This window comes from Colletotrichum gloeosporioides (genome assembly GCF_011800055.1).
Source record: "Colletotrichum gloeosporioides strain Lc1 chromosome Unknown consensus_66, whole genome shotgun sequence".
Taxonomy (NCBI): domain Eukaryota; kingdom Fungi; phylum Ascomycota; class Sordariomycetes; order Glomerellales; family Glomerellaceae; genus Colletotrichum; species Colletotrichum gloeosporioides.
In genome coordinates, this window is record NW_025544711.1 from 1,148,674 (window position 1) to 1,172,314 (window position 23,641).

General features: G+C 55.2%; 6 protein-coding genes across 6 annotated transcripts; 3 read left to right on the top strand and 3 right to left on the bottom strand.

Moving 5' to 3' along the window:
• Positions 1-2,864: 2,864 nt before the first annotated feature.
• On the bottom strand, positions 2,865-7,649 carry GCG54_00014936 (BTB/POZ domain-containing protein 1; the record flags this gene model as incomplete). The annotated part of the gene is made up of 1 exon (XM_045414757.1): positions 2,865-7,649. The coding sequence occupies one exon, from the start codon at positions 7,647-7,649 to the stop codon at positions 2,865-2,867; it is 4,785 nt and encodes a 1,594-aa protein (XP_045260879.1).
• Positions 7,650-9,751: 2,102 nt separating this feature from the next.
• On the top strand, positions 9,752-10,977 carry GCG54_00014937 (putative mitochondrial 2-oxodicarboxylate carrier; the record flags this gene model as incomplete). Its single annotated transcript, XM_045414758.1, has 5 exons — positions 9,752-9,812; positions 9,881-9,903; positions 10,042-10,071; positions 10,118-10,203; positions 10,269-10,977. Coding segments are annotated over 5 exons (909 nt in total), but the record flags the coding sequence as incomplete, so codon positions are not given.
• A 1,126-nt stretch (positions 10,978-12,103) lies between these two features.
• Positions 12,104-14,846, top strand: GCG54_00014938 (uncharacterized protein; the record flags this gene model as incomplete). Its single annotated transcript, XM_045414759.1, has 2 exons — positions 12,104-12,715; positions 12,774-14,846. 2 exons carry the CDS (start codon positions 12,104-12,106, stop codon positions 14,844-14,846), a joined length of 2,685 nt encoding a protein of 894 aa, XP_045260881.1.
• A 431-nt stretch (positions 14,847-15,277) lies between these two features.
• GCG54_00014939 (uncharacterized protein) lies at positions 15,278-16,799 on the bottom strand (the record flags this gene model as incomplete). Its single annotated transcript, XM_045414760.1, has 2 exons — positions 15,278-16,546; positions 16,611-16,799. The coding sequence occupies 2 exons, from the start codon at positions 16,797-16,799 to the stop codon at positions 15,278-15,280; spliced, it is 1,458 nt and encodes a 485-aa protein (XP_045260882.1).
• A 389-nt stretch (positions 16,800-17,188) lies between these two features.
• Positions 17,189-18,204, top strand: GCG54_00014940 (7-alpha-hydroxysteroid dehydrogenase; the record flags this gene model as incomplete). The annotated part of the gene is made up of 3 exons (XM_045414761.1): positions 17,189-17,291; positions 17,349-17,921; positions 17,987-18,204. The coding sequence occupies 3 exons, from the start codon at positions 17,189-17,191 to the stop codon at positions 18,202-18,204; spliced, it is 894 nt and encodes a 297-aa protein (XP_045260883.1).
• A 738-nt stretch (positions 18,205-18,942) lies between these two features.
• Positions 18,943-19,993, bottom strand: GCG54_00014941 (putative mitochondrial 2-oxoglutarate/malate carrier protein; the record flags this gene model as incomplete). Its single annotated transcript, XM_045414762.1, has 2 exons — positions 18,943-18,991; positions 19,050-19,993. 2 exons carry the CDS (start codon positions 19,991-19,993, stop codon positions 18,943-18,945), a joined length of 993 nt encoding a protein of 330 aa, XP_045260884.1.
• Positions 19,994-23,641: the final 3,648 nt, after the last annotated feature.

The following is a 23,641-nucleotide window of genomic DNA, read 5'->3' on the forward strand; positions in this document are numbered from 1 at the left end:
ACAAAAAAAAAAAAAACAAAAAAAAAAAAAACCCAAGGCGTGACTGGAAGGGCACGGGAACCGGAATTGATGATGCAGAGCGACGGAATGAAAGGGAACAGGCAAAACAAAGGGTTTGTTTTTGGCTGAGTGACGCAGAAGCCGTTAGACAGACAACAGAGAGCAGATGGGGAAGGGAGAGAGAAAGTCAAGAAGAGATGGGGAGCCAAAGTGAAGGAGAGGCAAGACGGATGACATGGATGTCTCTTGGTTCCTGGCCATGAGCTTGACAAGGTTTAGTTGGACTGGGCGAGCAAGCAAGCAAGCAGCACGGCGCGACAACGAGAGAGGTGGTGATGAGCGAATGCGTGCGTGCCTACCTCTAAGGTGCCTGCCTACCTAGGGACCGGGACTGCGACTATGACTGGGGGGACTGGGGGGATTGGGGGGATTGGGGGGATTGGGGGGAGGGGGTTTGTTGCTGCTGCACTGGTGCTCTAACAAGCATCCGTGGGCCACGGACCATGCACCGAGGCAGGTGTGGAGACGGGGAAGGGGACGAGCCTCCACGTCGTGGTCCACCTCAGTTGGTGTGAGTCCTGGCCCACAGCCAGCGCCAGCTGTGAGGGCGTGGTGGAGGTGAATCGTGACCTAGGGTGCAGGTGCAGGTGCAGGTGCAAGTGCAGGCAGAGGCGAGGCAGGCAGGTACCTAGCGATGAGATGGGACGGCGATGGAGACGGGAGGGTGCCAGACAGACAGGGGTTGCACTGTCTCTACCATGGTATCTTTCTGTCCTTCTGTCCATCTATCCTCTCTCTCTGTGTCCCATCTCTCTCTGGCTCTCTCTCTCTCTCTCTCTCTGCCTCCGTCTCTGTCTCTCAGCTGGTATTAGGACTTTCGTCCCCAGTCTCAACATGCAGCTACCCCAATTTCGTAACGCCGGGCCAAGACTGCGAGGTTGACGTGCCCTTTGGAGTCATCCTGCAAGCCTAACCAGCAAGACTCACCATCAGCAACACCAGCAGTCACTGTCATGCCATCCCCGATCCCCGATACGGCCGCCCCAAATCCACCTTGATTGGCTTGCCGCTGATTGCTTCCGCCATGCGTCCGAGGCAAGGGGGAGGACCAGACTGGGGGACACTGACAGTGTGTCTTGGACCACCCCGGACCTCACAAAGGCCTCGCCCTCAACCCCAGCCTGGAGCCTGAGCCTGAGCCGGAGCCGCACCTCATCGCCTCAGTCTCTTCAGTATTCTAGTTGGCTGCACCGCATCGCCATGGCACGGCGCACAACACGCAATGCTCCGCTGCTCTCTACGCAGTACCTTAGCTCACCACCGAACCCGCAGTAACATTTCATGCATGCGCTCTGAGGTGAGCCTTCTCAAGCAATGGAAACCAAGGTATCCGTAGTTGGGTACCGCATCCTCGACTGCCAGCTGACAACCAGCACGACAATACCAGACAAGGTTATCCATGGCAACGCACTCCAACGTATCTCGGCCCATCTTTGAGGACATCGGCACCCTTGCCTCATGCCTTGATGTTCTGCTTCTTCCACTTTCCCCTGATAGCCCCGTTCGCTGCGGCTGACTTGCCTCATCCCCTGTGTCATGACGGCCAGCAAGGTCGTCGTCGTCCACAGTGCCTCCACCATTGACCATTATCAGCAACAACAAGAACAGCCACAAAATCGTCAGGCAGCACGCAGGGTCCAAGATGGTTGTTGATACGACTCGCCTCAGACGCCATCTCTGGCCTAAACGATTCTACCGCCCGCCGGCCCTCGGTTGATCCCGGAAATCGGCTCTCTACCTGGCACTGGCACTGACACTGGGAGGTGGAAGCGTCCTGGCAACGCCCGCCTCCATTACCCCAACATCCCTTATCTCTCTCTCCTCCAGCTTCCCGTCCTCGGACTGTATGTACGGTCCCCAAAAAAAGAAGCACCATCTATCTGTCTTGCGACCTATTACCTCTCTCCGTCATTAGCTGGCTCACATCCATCACTACTTCATGTAGCGCCTGCGCCACCTGCGGCAGTCCAAATCAAGCAGCCAAGCGACCGAGTCATCTCAATGAACTAACGGCATCAACCAGCACGTCAACCTCCTCCAGGCTCCTCCTCCTTCTTTCCCTTCACAAGTGTTCCATCATTCCTTATCAAACCGCCCTCCACCTCATGGAACCGCCCGCCTCCCCGATAACGATAAGGTGAGCCACCCCCAGCCCACCCGACTCCACGTCCACTCCGCTCCAACGGCCAACACAACGCGAACCAACCAATCGTGAACCCACTTGCGGCACCCGACCCTGCTGCAGCAGGTGAGGTGACTTTTCTCGCTTCTCGCCTCCGCAGATCGGACCCAGTCCCGATGCCATTCGTCCTATCCGTACCCAACGTACCTTAGTGTGGTGTACTGCGCAGTATGTAAACTACGTACGCTATTTCCTACCGACACTTACGCAGCACCCGCCGCCCCCATCGATACGGACGGCATGGTACTTCTAAGGGAGCCCGCTGTTGAAGCTTACGATTCGGCGTAACCTTTCTTGGCAGTATTCATCGTCACATGGCGCAAACTGTCCTCCAACATGACTTTCGAGGCCCGTCACATTCCCCATGTTAGCGCTGCGGATTCTTCTCGTTTCCACTAGCACCACCATCACGAACACTGCCTGTTCAGATGGTATTTGCACTCTTGTGTGCGAGTGAAGTCTTTCTATTCTCTCTCGTGTCTTCTATTAGCCCATGGGGACGTTTCAGTTTTTGAACAAGTCCGCCCACAAAACTCATGTTGAAACCATCCATGCCTGCCCAAGTGTTCTGGTTTGGTTCCGTGAACTCCCCCCTCCCATAGACGCCTATAAAACAAGTAAATCAAGATGCCGATGCTGATGTCGATGCTTTACCACCCCTGCCACGTCCTCGGTGGCTCCGTCCTCGGGAGTTTCCGGACGCTGGCCCGCCCGCCGGTGGTTTCGGCGAACCAAGCGCCTCCGCGTTCCCAGGGCCGTCGCCTGAAGCCCCCGGCGGCCCGGTCCCTTTCCCCTTGCCTCCTCCCCGGCCTCGCCTTCCTCTTTTGCTGTCCTTCGAGCTCCTCTCGCCCTTGGCCTTCCCCTTGGCCTCTCGCCTGGCCTCTTCTTCCTGCACACGCCTCGTCTCCTGATCCCACCACTCTTGGAACTCCTGCTCCTGTTGAATCTCCTGCATCGACCTCTTCGCAACGGCCTCGCGCACGATCTCTTGCTCGCGCTTTTGTTGCCCGATAATGTCTGCCATACTCAGCCCCAAGGTGGGCTCCGCCTTGGGTGCTGGGGTGATGTACGATTTGGAGTGTGGAACGAGCGGCTTCGCGGGGGTTTGGCTCGAGGTGCCAGGGACGACTGGAGAGCTGCTGCCGCGAGACTGGCCCGGGAACCGCGTGTCGGGCGACGCTGCGCGTCTAGGGCTTGCCTTGCCTGGGGATTCCACCCCAAGCAAGGATGACTTGGCGGGAGGTGTAGGCTTCGGGGAGTCCTTGACCATGGTGTCTCTGAGAGACGTCTTGGGGCCGCTCTGCACTGCCTTCCACGGCGCCGTCTTGCCCGCGCCGGATTCCTTGTCCCACGCCACTTTGGGTTGTTGAGCATCGGCTTCCAGCACAGCCTGAGCTGCAGCTTGAGCCTGTTGTTGCTTTTTGCGCTCCTTCTGCGACATCTTTGGTTGAGCTGGCTTGGGCGAGGCTTCCTTGGTCTTCTGGGCGGCGATTCCAGCTGTTAAAGCAGACTTTGTTGGAGTCTCGGTCAAAACCTGTCGCAAGTCCATCCTTTCCATCTGAAATCTGGATGAGGCCCATGGATTACCAGACTTTGAAGCGCCGCTGGCACCGATGTCTTGAGGCGACCGCGATGGGCTAACACCGAACTGTGCACACCTGTCCATGGGAGGGCTGACAACCTGAAATTGAGGCGACCCGGCCACAGACTGTTGCTTGATATCTTTCCATGGCCCTGGGAGGGATGGTAGCTGCTCCAGCTCCGATATCTTGTTCTTGGTACTTGCAGCTCGTTGCGAAGGCGACATGGGAGGGCTAATCACGGATGGACTCTCCTCATCCATATCGAACATCAGATCGGCATGGGATTCCTTAGGCCTCAAGCTGGGACTGAAGGGCTCATTGCGGCTGGTCTTTGACTTGCGCCGGCCTTTTTCAGCACTGGGAGAGGCAAGGCTAACGCCGTCATCAAGACTTCCAAACTTTGTCTTGAACGAGGAGGAGATCTTCTTGTCGTCGTCTCTCTGCGTTGTTTTGAATGCCATCTCTCGCACCCTGCGACGACGTTCTTCGTCAATGTCGAGAGCGAGGTCCGGATCCTTCTCAAACAGAAATAGCTCCGCCCGGCCACTTCTGGCAAAGGGGTACCGAGCAAGCTGGTTCTCCCGAACAATGTTGTCCAGGTCCACCAAGAGGTCTTCCTCCAAGTCATCCAGCAAATGGTTCTCGAGCATGGACTCCATCTGCAGGCAGATGTACTCCAGACCCGCATCCTTGAACTCCGTCACTGAGCAGGGGCTGATCTCGTTCAGTAGAAGGGCAATGTTACGAGTCGTAACAAAACGCGCAATGATGAACTGGCAGATCTGCGATAGCCGATCCAGCATGAGCTCGTTTGCAGTGCTCATTACACCCATGACCAGCTCGGAAAACTCATCGATGTTGGCAGCACCTGTTTCATCAAATAGCTCCTTCCCAACGTCTGCGTAGAGGTAACGCAGCACGTACTGGAATGCTTCCGGGTCGCAGTGGCTGAGGTCGACTCGTACCAGTTCTTCTTCGTCGAGTTCGTCACGTCGGCCTGCAAGCCACATGCCCCGAGCTCGGCCATGGAACAGTCCTTCAAAGAACTCGCATCGCTGGCGCATAAGTTGACTGTGGATTGGCACCTCCTCCCCGTCCAGCTCGACCAATGCATCGGCATCCTCGAAGTATCTCAGATCCCGGATTGCTTTGGCGAAGTCCTTGTCCAAAGACTTCTCGGCCGTCGTCTGTAGGCGCGCAGCTGCTTCTAGCTTCATCATATCCAGCTTCGTGGCCAGCTTCATCAGTTCGTTGCGAACCTGACGATATCTATGCGCCAAGGACGGCGCCTGACGTGTGTGGTTCCAAGCAGGAATGACGGTGTCATCATAACAGTAAACAACTAGATTTAACAGAGAGAGTAGATCAATAGCGTCGAAGGTAATGATCGTTTTTCTGTCATCTTCTCCAATCCGCAGAATTTGAGGTATTTCGCGATCGCCACCGTTGCGATACTCACTAAGTGCTTTTCGTAGAACGGGGCTCCTTGCGGTAAGAAGCCAGGCATGTACTGGCACCTTGATTTCTGGACTCGAGGATGTACGCAGTTCCACATCAAATTCAGAGTCGGAAGCCATCGAAAGAAAGTGGCACAGATCGCGCTCCAGATCTGTGGATTTCAGAATCTCATACGGCAGCAACCCAATTCGGTATTTCAAGTCCTCTGATTTCCAGAACCCGAGCGTGTCCTTGTCACCGGGACTTGGAGTTGAAGCTTCGAAATCGCGTAGAACAAGAAGGGACGCAATATCTTCCCACAAAGACTGCTCGCTGACATTGACCTGCTCCTTCATCACATGGCAGTCTTTTCGAATTGCCGCAAAAGCGCCAAACGTAGAGCTCCTCACGGCGACAGCGTTTGTGACACTTGGTACTCTCTGGAATTTGAAGTCTTTCCGCTTGATGTCAGCCGATCCAGGGATTGCGGCGTCCTTCGCTTTGGTACGCTTAATGCGCCTCCAGACTGCGCCGGATTCCGTGCAGATGATGACGGCACCATGCTCGCCTACGCTGACCGACTTGACGCCATCCTTCCGGGCGTTCCAGATGCACTGCGGCGTTGTGACAGCACCCTTGATCTTGGATGGGTTCGTTGTCGACGTTGCCGAAGGGGTTGAATCCGCTTTGTGGTTCAGAGCCATGGTAAACAGGTCTCCCCTCGTAGTAACCGCGGCGATTGTCTCCCCTCCTGAGGTAATGCGGCTAACCTGGTTTCTAGCCGAGTTGTACCGTGTCGACATGGATGTCGTGAACTGATGGTTTACAAAAACGTCCGGAGACGGGAACTTGACGAAATTGTAGCCGTAGCTGGTGAAGACACAGACACTGCTGTCGGCCAAAAGACAAGTTGTTGCTTTGTCGATGGCTGATACAGCGACGATAGGGGAAGAAAAGAGAGAGGCGGCAACCTTTCGAGGGATTTGTTGGACTTCCAGGGACCTCGAGTCTGCGTCCATGAGAGCCAACTGGCCGAGGTTTTTGCCCCAGCAGAATAGGGACGTGGATGTGTGCGCTACAGAGTGATAAGTTGAAGCTGCCACGCCGACGATGGCCTCTTTCTTGAGTGTCCCAAACACTTGTCGTGGGGTGGTGCTCATGGGCTCCTCATCCTGTCGGACTGGCGGCGGTAAGCTGTATCCGAGCTGAGAGTTGCTGTTGGAGCCCCAAGTCCAGAGCTCGCCTGCGTCGGTGACTGCCATGCTGTGATTCTGGCCGAGTGCCACTTGCACTACCCTCTTGTCGGCGAGACCTCCTTGAACAGGAACGAAGCGGAACCGTGTGTTTTCGTCGCCCAAACCGAGACGCCCGCCGCGTCCGACGCCGCAGACGTACAGGTTGGAGGCTGGGTCGGTTGTGAGAATTGCCGTGTGCAACTTGGAAAGGATTGCATCATGGATGCGCAAAGGTCGATTCCTGATTAGGGCCGGAATCTCCTCCATGTCCAGTTCATCAACCGAGACGTTCACTCCGTGGGTAGCCTCATTCTTCGTCTTTGTGAGATATCCCTGATAAAACCTCCGCACAAGTTGGTCCGGTCGCTTGAGCGTAATTCTCTCAGGAAACTGGCGATCGTCTTCATCGCCCACACCGAGAGATAGGTTTCTGTTGCTTCCAAAAACGAAGATTTCTTCTCCATCGGTGGCACCGTCGAGTGCGACAACGGATCTCATCAGCGCTTGGCCTCCATCCGAGCTGCCGTCATCCGAGTCCATGTCCGAATCATCCGAATCTGTAGCATCCCCAATCGTTCTAATGGCAATGGTCGAGTTATAGAGATCGAAGGGACTGTTGCCTTCGCGATCTTTCATCTTGATGAGCTGGCCAACCTTGGACACAGAGGTGCCCAGCGTCTGTTCCGTCAATATCTTGCGCTCTCGCTCGAGCAGCAGACGCGCGATCGCGATATTTCCCGTGTACAGAGCCCTGTGAAGGGCATTCCAACCGCTTTCCGGGTCTTGCACATACAAGTCTATTGCGGGATGGTCGAGCAACGCCTGGATGAAGAGGATGGCGTCCGAGGTGGTCGATGAGGCGGCACGGAGGAGGACGGTAAGACCAGCATGATCACGGCTATTGACCTCGGGCTTACCCAAAGTCGAGTTCGAGTTCTTGGATGAGCCGGAGTTGATGCCTACGGCGGAAGACTTGCGAGTTTTGGCATTGCGGGGAGAAGTCCCGTATCCTCCGGGACTGCCCCCGAGGGGCCCCACGCCTATGCCCGGGCTCCTGGTCGCCGCCTGTGTCGAGTGGGCGGCCGGGGCCAGTAGACGCCGAAACCTGTCGACATCGTTTTCCCAGTAATATTTCCAAAGTAGATGACTCATGGGCAGGGGCAGGCAAGGAACCCTTCAAGCACTTGGATGGCACCTCGCTGTGAGTCTCTAGGATCACGGCTTGTTTAAAGGTGCAGTTCCGAGCGCGAGAAGAGCGGAATGTTGGAGAATCGAGAGGAAGAGGTCGGTATCGATTGACGGAAGAGCCCGGGAATTCGCGATGTCACGAAGCTCTAAAGGAGGATAGGGAGCGGTTTATCGATGTTGCCACCTGGCTGATGAGTTTCCAGCTGGTTGAGGGCCTGATGCAGCGTCAAAAGGAGATGCGATGATTTCGATAGAATATTCGGTGTCGCGAGAGCAAGGGCTCCGATTCGGATGGTTGAGAGGATGGATTTGAACGACTAGGCGTGGTGATGTCGAGGGTTGAAGGCAGCGACGGTCGCGGGGGGTGGGGTTGGATGTTGAGGAAATTGAGGACATTGAGGACATTGTGAATGACTGTTCAGCGAGTTGTGTGCGCGTCAGAACCACGAAGGGTGCCGCGCCGCGAATTCCCGGTTCCGCGGGTGCTTTCGTCTGGTGTCGCGCAGCCAATCGGACCCCCGTCCTCGAGCTTGTGCTCTGGTTGCAGGCCAGACAAGCTTCACTCCAGGAGGTTAGCGTGCTGTACAGTCATGTCGAAGCCCTGGATGTGCTGAAGCAGCTGGACATATCCCGGTGCGAGGTGGGGGTGAAGGTACCTAGGGTTTCCTGAAGACCGGATCCAGTGGAGTCGCTGTACTTGTGCAAAAGTGCCTGAGTAGGTATCTGTGTGCGGCTTTGGATCGTCCGAATCAAACGGCGGTGGTGCTGCGGCCGTGATGAAGAACGAGAACACGTGCTGCCTTAAGCCACAACATTCATCATGCGAAGAGATGAAGGCCGCTTGGTCCACCTGCAGTGCCTCGGTTGCAGCCGTTCTGCGGCAAAGTAGGTAGCTAAGGTGGATATACATAGCACGGTGTTTCTTCCCAAGAATTAGACGGTCGAAATATTTCGCGGATACCTGCCGGGTTGGCTTTGGGCAATCTATTCGTACCTACTGGCGGGAGACACAGACTGGAAGAAGCGACTGCGACATTGCCTGCCTTATCCGTGCCTTATCGGTACCTTCTTCTGTGGGGAGCTACCCCCGCCAGCTGCTGTACCCCGCCTGGATCGCATTTGGGCGGCCACATGCGCGCCTCTCATTTGCCTGCATTTCTTGCTGCTTTGGGCGTCTTAGGTTGGATGTAATGAACAGTCAGGGGCATGGCCACTTACAGTCGAGTTGGACCGAGTTGCCATTGCATCCGGCTTCGGGAGATTTGGCAACTAATGCCGATGTCCAAATTTGTGTTAAAGCACAAGGTAAGCTGCGAAAGATACCTTACTCTGAGATGTATTGAGGCATTTCATCCCGAACAGAAACGGCAGGAAGGAAAAATAGATGAGTTCACCGCAACGGCTTTGTGAGATTGTTTGTTGAGCTACCGGTTGGATTAGGGACTCTGAACCAGCCCTGAGCAACAAAACAGCTCCTCAAAGTCATTGGAGCGGACTCGCACCACTCGCCCGGCCGCAGTTGCGTCGGAATTGTCGCCCGAATCTCGGCAATGCACGGCAGTCTGAGGAGATGCATTGGATCTTGGTGCAGCCGCAAGTGATGGCCACAATATACGGGAACAGCAGCAATCATGGCCCGAGCCCTGGGGTCCCTGGGGGATCTATCTTTACCCCGGCAGGCCCAGGCGGGAGTCCCCCAGAAAGCCAGAGCCGGACTATTGCCAATACGTAATCCCGTAGCTTCTTCACCGAAATCCCACCCCGTACACCGAGAGCAGGCCAATGAGAGACTTCTGGTGTGTCAGGGACGATGACCAAACGCTGCAATGCCCGTCCCGGTGGAGTCCGGCGCGGCTCGGTAACCTGCAAAGCCGATAAGGGACGTCCGGCCCTTGCGATAAGACTCCAGTTCCCGCTAATTTCAACTGTCGTCGTTCGATTTTCGCTTCCTCCAAAACTCCCACCAACGCACCAAGCCCGCCCGTCCTCCTCTTCTTGCGCTTCTCGGTAGGTCCCAATTGCCAAATCCTACCCTTTGCGCCCGCTGACTTGTCTTGTTACAAGTTTCTTCCGCCGCCAAAATGTCGACCGAAAAGCCTCTTCCCTTCGCATACCAGTTCGCCGCAGGTTCGTCCACGAAATTCCCGTCCCCACCCTCGCGATATCGGACCCCGACCACTGACCAATCCATGTAGGCGCCATTGCCGGTGTCTCGGAGGTCAGTAAACCGCCAGATGAACCCTCAGCGATAAAGTGATGGAAACGCTTACCCTTCATCATGTTTACCTAGATTCTGGTTATGTGAGTCGAACAACTTTGCGACAACCTCACGTGCCCTGCCGCTGACCATACTCAGGTACCCTTTGGACGTCGTGAAGACGAGAGTGTGAGTCTCGCCTGGTTATCTGCTCAATCGCAACCCGACTGACCAGCTCAGGCAACTTCAAACCGGAACGGGCGGTGCCGACTCCTACAATGGCATGCTTGACTGCTTCCGCAAGATCATCAAGAATGAGGGGTACGCAGCCCGTCCACCTAGCGCCCGGCGATGAACTCGAAAAGCTTACAATCGGGAAAACACAGCGCCTCGAGGCTATACCGTGGAATCACCGCCCCCATTCTCATGGAGGCTCCCAAGCGTGCCACCAAGTTTGCCGCCAACGACGAGTGGGGAAAGGTCTACCGCAAGATGTTCGGGGTCGACAAGATGAACCAGTCCCTGTCTGTTTTGACCGGTGCTAGCGCCGGTGCTACCGAATCCTTCGTCGTCGTCCCCTTCGAGCTCGTCAAGATCCGTCTCCAGGACAAGGCTTCCGCTGGAAAGTACAACGGCATGCTCGATGTTGTCCGTAAGACCATCCAGGCTGAGGGTGTTTTGGCCATGTACAACGGTCTCGAGAGCACCATGTGGCGTCACGTTCTCTGGAACGCCGGTTACTTCGGCTGCATTTTTCAGGTTCGCCAGCTTCTCCCCAAGGCCGAGACCAAGACCGGCCAGGTCACCAACGATTTGATCTCCGGTGCTGTTGGCGGTACCGTCGGCACGATCCTCAACACCCCAATGGACGTCGTCAAGTCGAGAATTCAGAACAGCCCCAAGGTTGCCGGTCAGACGCCCAAGTATAACTGGGCCTGGCCTGCCGTCGGCACCGTTGCAAAGGAAGAGGGTTTCGCTGCCTTGTACAAGGGTTTCTTGCCCAAGGTCCTGCGTCTCGGTCCCGGAGGCGGTATCTTGCTCGTTGTTTTCACCGGTGTCATGGACTTCTTCCGCAACATGAAGGCAAACGCGTAAAAGAACCTGCATCAAGTTGTAGATGATTTTAAAAAAAGAAAAAGACAAGAGGACCTGGATTGTACATCTTATACAGGCAGATACCATCACCGGGGGCTTCGATTTATGGCGCTCAGCAATGCAAACTTCTCTTCGGCAATGATCCCGTTTTCCCACCAAATCAACGTGACAACCCCCTTCATTCAATATAAAAACGATCGCGCCTTCCTCAAGCTTGAACTCATGAGGGAACAGTTCACTGATATTAACACATCTTGATCAACACAAATTCAGTGCATCGTCAACGATCGTTTCGTCCATCGTCCCAGCTTCTCTCGTGGTCACAGATATTAAGCGTAAGCGCTCTCGGTCGCTCCTGCTACCTTCACGATTAAACGTACTTTCCATGCGAGCTGCTTATTTGTTTATCGCTCGCCTTCGCACTTGCTATCTCTTTCAATCACACATCTCAACCACCTCGGAGACTTTAGGACCGGCCACTCATCACTGACGATTTACGCATATTTCTCTTCCTAAATTCCATCTCGCAACTTCTCAAGATACATAGTATCAACCGTCGTCTCGAGCGAACTTCACTATCAGCTTCCTTTTCCGCCGAAGCACTTCGGGCCTGGCTCAAGTCTGGAAGTGGAGGCTGGTATCTACTGCCTTTCGAGTGCGTACGATGCTCGCCAACCCAACTTCAACACATTCAGTCACTCGAATCGCCTGATACAACGTCGGTATTGCCTACACACTCTTCCTCTCTATCAATTGATCGTGGTCTTCCGCTAGGAAGGAGCTTCCTAACAAGGTGGGTGGGCCTTCCAGACCCCATTGTTCCTTCCCAAAACATCACGAGGCCTATTTAAACCTCTCAAAGGGTACTCTGAGAGCTTTACTCCTCCTCTGCAACATCAACCCGTCTTCTACGTCTCTCACGCCTTCACTCTTCTTTCCAAACACGCCGTCAGCATGTGCCATCACTAAACAAAAGCTAGAAGTCTTACGGTCAGCACCTGACGCGTTGGAAATGTCTTCGACTCCTCCGAGTCAGGAAGGGTCGGCCCTTCCAGCTGAAGGGTTGGATTCTCCTGCCCAGATGCCACGCGATGATTCATCACACAGTTCCTCTTCGCCTTACGCTATGGAAACAGGATTGATGGAACTCTTGAAATACAACAATCAGCATCACTACGACTCAGACAAAGACGAAGTCGATTCCGTAGATGGAGATGGCTCAGACAGTCCTACTCCTTCGCCTGTAGCGCCCAAGCCAGCGAAGAGAGCAACCAGTAAGAAACCAGCTCGAAAATCGCCTTCTTCTCCAGAGAAGGTGCTATCAACTGATGAGTCTGACTCGGAAGATTCCGACTCAATCGGCGACCCGGATGAGCTCGGCCTAGCAGACCAAGAAGAAGAAGGATCAGACGCGATCGACAGCGACGGCGAGACTGAAGATTACGCTGGGGCCTCGAATCGCAATGTCGATGAGAATGAGAACGAGTCGTTCCGGCAACCCTCCGTCGACCTTGATCGTGTCGCTTGCACCGACGACTGTCGACACCAGTTTCGAGCCGCCTTTGGTACCCTCGAACAGCAGGTATCTGATCTCCAGGACCACATTCGCTCTCTGACTCTCCAAAGTGGCGAGAAGGATCGACAGATTGAGGGGAAGAATAAAGAGATCGACGTGAAGAATAGAGAGATCGAGAGACTCAAAAGAGAGCCGGTACACCGGCAGCGAAAGACGAAAAGGGTAAGTTGCTGTTGTCTTGAGCTTCTCTCTAAACTTGACTGCTGACATTCCACTGCAGACGTGGCCCCATGAACTTCGGCGGCTTCAATCAAATGATCCGGAAGCGATGGATTACAAGAAGATCTACAACCTCTGCTGTAGAGAGGAGAATATGAGCTCTCGGGTGGACCTGATTCATCCTAATCTACGCCTCCGCCACCCAACAGCCAGAGACGTACAGAAAGAGATCGAAGCGAAGATACCACCAGCACAACCCGATCTCGAATCGGACGACGGAAACGAATCAGACACGACAGTAGTCCGAGCTCGCAGCCCATCCGACGCATCGGAGGAGTTGTTCGTTCGGGACAGTGAGCCCCCTGAAGGCATCGCGTCATTGTCCACAGAAAAGGAAGCTGAGAGTCCATCGACGATGAGCAGCTTCCCCTTCAAAAAGCTGCCATCTGAAGTTCGAACCAAGATTCTCACGTTCGTTTTCGTTCAAGACCACAAGCTGATGCACTGCATATCTCGTCTCGACCCCTTCTTGGCTCCAGATGAACCAGTTCAGCCAAGCTCAAAGAGAACCGGTCTCTTGAATCGATTCCACGTGTCTGGTTCTTCGTGCAGTGTTACGTATGCCATCAAGCCTAATGAGCATCTTGCTCTATTCTCGGTATGCAAGGAATGGTACTTCATCGGCGCGCATGCATTTTACGGCCTCAACACCTTCGCGTTCTCGAGCATCGGAGAGTTTGCCCGCTTCTTCCGCGGTATCGGCAAAGCTCGTAGTCAGAGAATCCAACACGTCGAATTGCTGTGGATTGGCAATCAATACAGAACCTTACCATTTCAGCTGGAGGGCAAGAAGAAGAAATACACGTCTCGAAGGACCTGGGATTCTTCGTTGCTGTGTGAGTTACCGCGACTGAAAAGTCTCACGGTACACATCAACGAGACGGGCAGCCAGTATATCCGCCGCAAGCATGAGCCCTCAACTGTCAAAGACTTCATGGCGTCCAAGACCGCTGGCCAGCCGAATTTCCGCTTTGCAAGATCTCTAAGAACTCTGCAAGGACTGGACTACATTCATCAGCTTCGAGGCATGCAAGTCATCCGGTTTCTGGACTTCGAAAAACATCTCAAGCTCGGGGGCCGCCACGACATCCGTGATTGGACCTTTGGTAGAGACGTCGAGACAGTGACCACTCTTCCTAAGCCTCCTGCTGCCTCACAGGCCGCGGAGCTGCGGAATCTGAAACCAATTTCGCGGGGATTTGTAGCTGAAGAAGGTCACTGGAAAACGATCGAAGAGCTCTACAACACAAGTTCTGCGTTCGACACAGAAGGCTACCAAGTACCTGATATTCGTTACGCCAGAGCTTTTCCACCAATCAGAGGGCACAGCTCGGGGAGCACTGCTGAAGTCGCCGAGCACAAAACTGTCATTCGATCTCAGCAGACACCCAGGAAAAAACGAAACGCTGCTTCTGACACGGAAAGCACAAGAACCTTGAGCGACGCCGACTCAACTCCAAGAGCTACGGCTACGAACTCTCGGTCTGTCACACGCTTTTCTCGCGATGCTAGCGAACTTTCATCTGCCGGATCGAACGCTGGCAATCCTATTGATATTGACAGCTTCGAGCCAAGGAGGAGACTGCGAGAGAACTCCACGGCAAGTACTGGACTTTTTGTACGGCAGGAATCCTTTGACGGCCGCTCTGTCAGTCGCGGTGTCGCCCGACGGGCTTGGTCAAGCACCAGCCGTATTCCTTCCCCGACGCCATCGGTAGGTCGAGAACCATCAGCAGGCCTCGATACAAGCGGACTCTTCCTCCCATCGTTCTCGCCGCCCCAACGCGGTCCTGCTTATCCCAGAGTACAAGCTCTCGGCCCGCCCGATGGTGAGAATCCGAAGAAAAGACCATACGATGCAGACGAAAACGATCAGAGCGGCCTAGACTGGAGCGTTCCCTGCCCAGCGTCTTCCCAAAGCGGCTCTCAACGCATCCGACCATCCAACACCAACTCATTCATCTCTTCCAACCCAGATGTCCACTTCGGTATGGGCAGAATGTCTTCAGAGTCCGAGACGGACTTCTGCCCCTTCAGCAAGAAACCGGGCAATAAAAAACAGAAGCAAAACTAGCCACAAACCAGTATTTTGGCACCAACAACCAACGTTCGCTTTTTCTTTCCGCTTATCTTTCCGCTTATCTTTCCGCTTATTTCAGGACATATCGGATCTCACGGCAAGTTTTGCTTTCAAGGACAATCAACCACGATGCATGTCCTCTCAGCTTGATCTACTTTGGTTTTGCCTTTTTTTTTTTTCTTTTTTCGATTCGTTTTGACGCAGCGATTGCATTTTACACAAGGCATACTTTAGGACGGGGTGTATTGCGATTTGGCACACCTCGACGTGGAGTTACGGCAGACGTTCAAGGCACAAAGGGATGGAACATGTGCAGGTGGCCTGGCGCGAGTGGGCAAATTATCGACCCTGGAATCATCTTACTTCATAGCCAGACAGGCGAATAGCGATTGGTTTCTTTCATTGCTGGTATCTCAAAAGGTGGCCTAAAACGTGATTTTTGTGCCCGTGAACGAAACCGTAGCTTGCGCCTCCTTGGCTTTCTTCCTCGCTTCCCAACTGGGGTGAAGTGGCCCCTCGTTATCCTTTTTAGGAGGCGGCTTCTTTTCGAAAGACTGAGGTCTCTGGTCGCCTCTGCCTTGCCCCTGCCTGTCAAGAGGGTTAGACACACCCTTCTTCCAAGGCTTGCCGCCCTTGCCATCGTCGGCCTCTACGGCTCCCTTCCTCATGTCCCAGCCGTCGTCCCGGCGCTTGCCATTCTGCTGCTGCGACTGCTTCTTGACGTGATTCGCCTTGGCGCCATACTTCTTCTCCCAGATAGCCTGGCGCTGCTTCTGGCCCAAACGCTTCTTTGGGGGGGCGATGTCGATATCCGACGCCTCCGATTCGGAGTTTGAGATGTAGCCGCCCATCAGCGAAGGCAGGAAGGTCGTCGCTCCGGGCTTGCCTGTCGGCTTCTTCGCCCTAACTTCCTTCTTCCTGCGGCTTTCTGGCGGGGGTGACGGGGAGAGGGACACATTGGCCGCGTTGATTCTTCTCTGCCGATCCGAGTCGTTGCCCTCGTCGTCGTCCCAACCCTCCATCTCTTCGTCCTCCTCGTCGGGGTTGCTTTCGTCATCTGCTGTGTCTCCGTCACCAACCTCGCCGAGGAGCGCCTGGTACTTAGCCCTCAGATCCTCATCCCCGGTCTCTTCCTCGTCGGAGCCACCAAGCATAGCCTCCATCTTCTCGAGCGCCTTCTCCTCGTCCTCCTCGTCGACATCATCGTCATCTCCTTCGATCTCGGCATCATCGGCATCCTCGGCATCACTGTCGGTCGGGATCTCGTCGTCCATCTCGTCGAAGGGGTTTGTCTCCTCCTCCTCCTTCTCAGCCTTAGAATGAGCTTTCATGCCAGAGACATCCTCCGCAGCGTCCGTTTTGGCCCGCTTCGCTTCTCTGGGCTCGTCGTCCTTTTCTACCGCCTTGGACTCATTCTCAGCGCCCTTCTTGCCCTTCTTCTTCCTGTCCGGTAAGGGCACGTTGAGGACCAAGCACACCGCTCGGATGGCTTTGTCGACGGCTTCCTTCACATGAATGCGGTTGAACAAGCCGCTAGTGACATTGTGCAGCGCCGCCTTCTCATCTTCCGATAGCTCAGGTTTCTGAGTGCCTTGCTTGACGGATTCAGGCAGCGAGGGGTGCTCGGCGAGTTGCTTGATTTTGAGGAGGGCGGAGTTGAGGTGGGCGTCGGCGGTTTGTTGTAGGTCGAGAGACTGCGGGCGAAAGATTAGCGTTTGTAGTGGGATGCTGAAGGAAGCAGATTCAAGTGCAAAATACCTTGAGAACTAGCACCTCGCGCTCCAATCTCTTGATCTTGTCTGGCGTAGACTTGTCGTCGCGCAAGCGCTTGCTGTACCTCTGGCGCTCGAGGCCTTTGGCGCCTTTCAGGGCGCGGAAAATCTCCGTTCTCGCTTCCGTGAGCTTCAGCTCGAGATCGCTCTGACGTGACCTCTTTCGTTTGACCATTGTTGCGGTTGCAATGCCTGTCGGCTACTAAGTAATGCGTCTGCTGGAACAGTTGCGATGGAATGGGACGGTGCAGAGCAAAAAAAGGTGGTCCACCTGCGCGATAAGGTCCACTGGATAACGCGCGGAAAGCTTCCGGGCTCGAGCGCCGCGTGGAGCTATCGCTTGGTGCAGTGCCATTGGCCATAATTCCGATTCCGCACATTGTAAGCATTTCATTGGCCAAAATGCTTCCTATCAGCATGGATGACGTTCTTGGAGGGGTCCGTCCTGTGGCACCCACCCCGCGCCCTTCGGGCTCTGGTGCAGCGAGCTGTACATATGAGGTTCGGGCTTGTGTAAGTGATTCATCCTTTCAACCAAACATCTTACAAAAAACAGCCGTAAACATGTCGGGCTCGAGTCACACGAAAGATGAGCTTGCGACGCTGGGTGCCGGCACCCTTTTCGGTGTCAATGGCATGATTGCCGCCATCACCGGCGGCGGCTCTGGTGAGCTTGCGTAGCCAAGTCTTCCCAATGTCTTATCAGAGCTGACAAATTGTGCAGGCATCGGACTTATGATGGCCAAAGCCCTCGCTGCTAACGGCGCAGAGAAGGTCTACATCCTCGGCAGGCGCAAGGAGGTTCTCGAAGAGGCTGCAGCGTCTGTTGGACCCAACGTCGTGCCTTTGGTCTGCGACGTGACTTCAAAGGATAGTTTGCGCGCGGCTGCGGCTGCGATAGAGAAGGAGTCGGGCTTCCTCAACCTTCTCGTCTGCAACGCCGGCGTCGGCGGACCTCAGGTCAAGGCTGCCCCAGCAGAGATGACTGCTGCCGAGTGGGCCGAGCAGCACCTGGCTCATGACACGGCCGACTACTCGCGCGTCTTCGATGTGAACGTGACTTCTGTCTGGTATACCACGATGGCGTTCCTGAGCCTGCTTGACTTGGGCAACAAGAAGGGCAATCTCTTCCAGAGCTCTCAGGTCGTCTCGACCAGCTCCATCGGTGCTTTCAACAAGAAGGCGCCGGGCGGTTGGGCGTATGGCCAGTCCAAGGCGGCGGCAACGTTGCTCATCAAGCATTTGTCGAGCAACCTGCCGCAATGGAACATTCGCGCCAACTGCATTGCTCCTGGATGTAAGACATCGGAACGAAGCCCTCTTTGACGATTTCTACGAAAGCTGACGCCCCCTGTTCTCCAGTGTTCCCAAGCGAGATGTCAGCTCCCATCGCCAAGCTTTACAGCGCCGACGGAAGCGTGCCGAAGGAGATGGTTCCCATGCAGAGGATGGGAGACACCCAGGACATGGCTGGCGTTATGCTCTATCTTGCGTCTAGAGCGGGTGCTTATTGCAACGGATCGGTCATCACTGTTGACGGCGGTAGACTTGGAAACTTCCCCACGACGTGGCACGCCTAGACATATATAATTAGCTTTGTAGAGTGAAGCACTTGACGTTAGTGCCCCGGGCAGTAAGGTGACCAGTGTGAACGACGAGAATGAAAAGGTCAGTCCGTAGATGGGAGATAATGCGTGTCATAATAACATATGGGGAAGTACCACCTAGGATGTTAGCTACGCTCTATCCTTGAGTCAATGCCTCGGGAAGCAATTGTCTGATCGTTCGGTGGATGTCTCGGTGACCGGTGAACCCATTCTCTCACCGATGCAGGGGTCCCGGTGCTTGTTAAAGTCGCTTTTGCTCTGAAATTTCACCGCCCCGACATCTCACCAAAAGTCAATGCTCACCTGCACCCACAGACATTGTTGAGCTGCGCACAGTCATCACCACCACAACTAAATAGACGCACACAAGGTGACAATTGTTTGTTCAATTTCGCGTGGGGGTCTACAACCCCCGTGCGTTTGTTTGACGATGTATGTACGTCTGTCTGTTCAAATGGTATAAACCCAAGCAAATAATACTCTTTGCCTCCCCCATGAAAATGCCAGCATTACGCCCGTAGCGCCGTGTGGGAGAGAGACTGATTAAAAGAATGCAGAGCGCCCAAGAGGGAAAAGGCTGATCGAGGATAGCTTGCTTCTGTTGCTGCTCTCCGAAAAAAAAGAAAAAGGTCGCCAAAAAAGAGAAAGATTCCCCAATGGGAAGGGGAGGTTATTGTCCATTCCGAGCGAATATCTATGGTGCATCAACATTTATTTGGTGATGAAGCCAAGGTAGTCGGCGACGATGAGCGTGACCATGCTGCGGGACGCACTGTTAGCACACAGGGATTCTGACGGGGTTGATAAAGTCCACTTACGCATGGGGAGCAATGCGGACATAGTATGTGCCGAAACCGCGGTAGAAGCGCATGACGCCCTCCTGCTTAGCAACCTTGGTGAAGCAGTCCGCCATGGACTTGTACGGGAGCTTGCCGTCGGGGCCCTTGGACTGCTTCTGAAGGCGAGTCTTGACGAAGTCGAACGGCAGAGAGAAGAACGAGGCGAAGAAGCCGGCAATGGCAGAGGCAGTCAGGGTCTGGGCCTGGGCAGACATTTGGGTGTTTTGCTTGAGCTGGGACTTGGCCTCGCTGAAGAAGGCGAGCTGACCGAAGTTGAGAGCCATGGCACGGACGACCGTGGGGGCGGCGCCGGCCCAGAGGGCGGTAATACCCTCCGACTTTGCGATGCTGGTGAGGGCGTCAATGACGCTCTTGTAATTCTTGCGCTCAGCCAGGGGCTTGAGGCCATCGCTCTGCATGCGGATCAGAGCCAAGTCGGCCGGGTTGCCAAGCATGGCGGCCAGACCTCCGGCAGCGAGGCCGGCAGTGGCACGTTCCTTGAAGCCAATGGACTTGCCCTGCTCCTTGGCGCGGGTGCCGAGCTTGCCCATGAAGGTGTCGAAGAAGCCCAAGCGGGCCGTGGTGTAGACAGCCTGGCGAAGGAGACCAGCGGACAAGCCGGTATAGAGGTCGAGTGCCTTGCCGCTAGCAAGAATTTCTCGTGTGACAGACAAGGGAGTGGGCTTCGGGCCGCCGGCGACACCCTCGCCGGCAAGCTGGATGCGGACCTTGATCATGTCGACGGGCTGGATAACGGTGGTGGCGACCATGCCACTGATACCGCCGTTGATGAAGGGCAAAGCTGCCCGCATCAAGGGGGTGTGGAGGAAGTCGTTGGCGACGGCGACGGAGTCGGACTTCATGACTTCGGACCCGCGGGTTCTAGCTGCCTCAGCTGCCTGCTTGAAGGTGCTAGAGCTCATGTTGGTCGAGGTGTATGTTACCACTGCACAAGGGCTTGCAGTGTTCGATTCGGCCGTTGTTGTAGGAGACGCCGTGTACTGACTGCTTCGGGGCAGCCAACCTTTGTCAAGTTAGGATGGCAGGAGAGCTACGGATGAGAAAGAGAGAGGCAACTAGTCAGCCCAAGTCCGGACCAAGGAGGTATCAAAGGTAGCTTTATAGAACATGAGCTCGCATCCTCCCTCCGTGCCTGTCAGGGCCTTGTGTTAGACACGCCCCCGGCATCGAATGCCAGAAGTGGTGGGGGTCCAACAAAAGCATGAGACGGGACGCAAAGACGCAATTCCACGTCTTGACGGCGGCAGGACCCCACATGCATGAGAACGGGCGCACAGATGGGCAAGGTACACAGCTATGTGGTGGTGTAAATTTCAGAGATGCAGGCGTCTGTAGCGTGGATGTGGGCCAGGCCGAACGCGATGCCGCGACCGAGGCGACGGTCCGGGTCGCATCGGCCTCGACGTTGACGAGGCGGTGGGGGCGGGGGTAATGTCATCGGGAAAGATAGGGACGGGTGTGTGTATTTGGGCCGTGGTTAAGGTAACCCGTCCCATGTAAGTCCTCGGGGACGTTCAATAGGGCGGGCTCCACATCCGGCCGGCGACAATATCGAATAAGGAGGGTGGGGATTTGGGATTGCAGTGACCGACTAGACACCAACTAGGCAATGTGGATTGGGGAGCCAGGGAATGAGAGAAAGAGACCTAGAACGAGCGAGCGGGCGGGAGAGCTGACACGAATGGACCAGGGTTGGTGACGGGGGTGTTGCGCACTACGCGCAGCAGACTGCCGCAGGCCGGCTTGCAAAGAGACAAGCCGCAGCGGGGGTGGGGTTGGGGGGGAGAACAGTAAGGTCGACAGTGTGTGAGTGTGTGTGTGAGAGAGAGAGAGAGAGAGAGAGAGAGAGAGAGAGAAAGAGAGGATGCGATTGGGACTAGCTCGGCGCCCTTGTTGAACGCCTCGCGTCCCCAAGAAAAGTTGCGCAAGACATTGAGACATTGAGAGAAACGGTAGCTTCGTCCAACTTACAGAGGTAGGAAACTGTGTCTTGTAAGCAACAGTTTCGACGCAGAATTCGACACCGTCAATAACACTGACTGTGGGTGTCGCGGCAACTGGATATGGATGGAGTGTGGTTGGTATAGGATAGGTCGCGTGCCTTTAGGGAAGCAATGAAAGCGAGGAAGGCGGGGTTTAAAGATGTTTGGAGCTGGCAGCTGTAGGAAGAGGAGACGGAGGGGAAAAGCTGATCCAGCAAGCCACCGGACAGTCAGGCAAATAAGAGCAAGTTGCCGTACGTCGACAGCAGTGAGCTTGTGAAGACGAAAACGCCGGAATGTTGGAAACAACGTAGTTAGTTGCCCTTGCCTTATGTTCGTAGGGGCGCTTCCTTCGGGAACGGTCGGTAGCTTAGATGGAGATGTCAGGTGCTCTCGAGACGATCAAGGTTCGGCAGTAGCAACCCCAGATGAGTCTAGTATGAGAAGGCGTGTAGAAGCCGTTGATCACCAAGCAGTAGCCTTGCTTGGGGTTTGGAGTAGACGGAAGGAGGTAGGTGCTGGAGGATGAGGAGGACCGAGGTTCAACTCGTTCAAGGTAGACACCGTCTTCAACAGACAATACAAAGGCTGGTGGTGGAAATAAGGCAGTACTCGTCACGGGGGAGATGGGTGTGCGAAGGTTGGACACGGCGTGCGGAGTTGAGGCAGCAGTGGTAGTGATATTTATGAGAGACACATGCCTTGATGTGCCACATATGGTGGTACCTTGACCAAGTAATGTCTCCGAGTGCAAGTGTACATGGAGTTGATACTCGGCGGTGATGAGGGCGACATGTACCTTTGGCTCGGTATCCGATGTCAAATGATTGGCATTTCACACAGTCAGAGAGCCAGAGAAGCCGAGCAGGTCCAGCAAGAACAAGCCAGCTCCAAGCTCGAAAGCCCCCCAAGCCTCCCCAGCCCCGAGGGTGTTTTCACAATCTGGGGGTAGGGGAAAAGCTTCCCACCCTCCCATCCAGACGCCGCTGTCCCTGGCCACGTCGAGCGCGCCAATGAGGATCATGGGATTTCCAGCGGGAAGACGTGGATGCGAAGCCAGGCGCATTGTGTGTCGCGTCGCTTTGGTGCCGTCCGGATGCGGGGTATGGGTTTCGGCACACCTCGTCCATCAACGTGACGGAGGGTGGAAAAGGGGGTTTGCTGGGAGCTGGCTGGCTGGATGAATGGATGGATCAAGGGAGGGATCGAAGACGGGAAGGGTTACAGGGTCGAATGGATGGATACCTGGGGGAATCGCTCGAATCTCGGGGAACAGCAGGAGTAGCAGGAGCAGCAGCAGCAGCAGCAGCAGCAGCAGCAGCTCGTCGTCGACAACGAACGACGAGCTTGACCCGTTTCTGCGCGTGCAGATCGAGGGAGCTTCGATGGAGGGTTGGGGAAAGCGGACGGTACCTAATGGGCCGGCAGGACAACGTCACCGGTGCCATTGAGAAAGGAAATCTCCTGATAATGCCAGCATTGGGGCAGACGAACGGACGACGGCCACAGCTGCTGTCCCCCAAGACGGTGGGCGGCAGGCTTGCACCGTCTGAGGATGAATGCACCCCCTGCGAGGACGGCAAAAAAGAGCAACAGCAATGAAACGGATGTCGATCACTGGCTGAGCTGACTTAGTTGGGTCGCTTGGTGGTCGGCGCTGGCGATTCCATGCGATTGGATTGCTCCGCCTCCCGCCGACACGGCCAATGTCTTGTCCGCGGACGAGACTTGGGCGGGTGTTTGGTTGTTTTCTTCGTTACGGACGTCCAAAGTCCACTGCTGGATGATTGGAATTGCGTGCATGTCTTGTTGATCGGGCTTTGTGGAGAGACATGGAAACGGGATGCCATGTGTGAGGTGCAACGGGTGCATCCCCAACGCGCAGCTCTTGCCTGGGTGTTCTTGGGGCTCTCCCCCTTGGTCCTCCCGAGAAGAGACGAGAAAGCCCCGACGATGCCGATCGAGCCGTTGGAATAGATCACCAGGTGCTTTGAAAGTTGGGGTAAGCAGCTGGTGGCCAGCACGGTCGCGTTCAGAAGCTGAGGTGCCTCTCTGGTCTCTCTCTGATGGGCGCGTTAAGCATGAATAACACGAGGTCAAGGCGGGCGGGCGGCCACCTGGGTTGGTACAATGACATTGGACGGCTTGGGATTGGATCTGGCTGTGGTTGCGTTGTACTATGTACCTACCGTACCTTAAGGTAAGAGCCCTGCTGGACTGGACTGGGCCGGGAACCGCCTGCCTGCCATCTGCTGCGAGAATGCGGGGTAGTGGCACACGGGCCATCGAGGTCCACTATCTCGCTTACGTACACTTGCGCTAGCCGCCTACGGATGCAACAGCTGACCACTCACCATCATATTATTGTCTTTACCACCAATTCCATCTGCACACCTAAGCACGTAACCATTGGACATCCTCGGCCACCACACCTCCACTGACCTTGGCTCACCGAGGACGTCCAAGGTGACATGTTTCCAACGCCCGCCTCCCGTTGAGTCTGCCGCTCACCTCGTCCACCTCGTCCACCTCACTCATCGTGTCTCACCGAACGGCGACCCGTTGAAA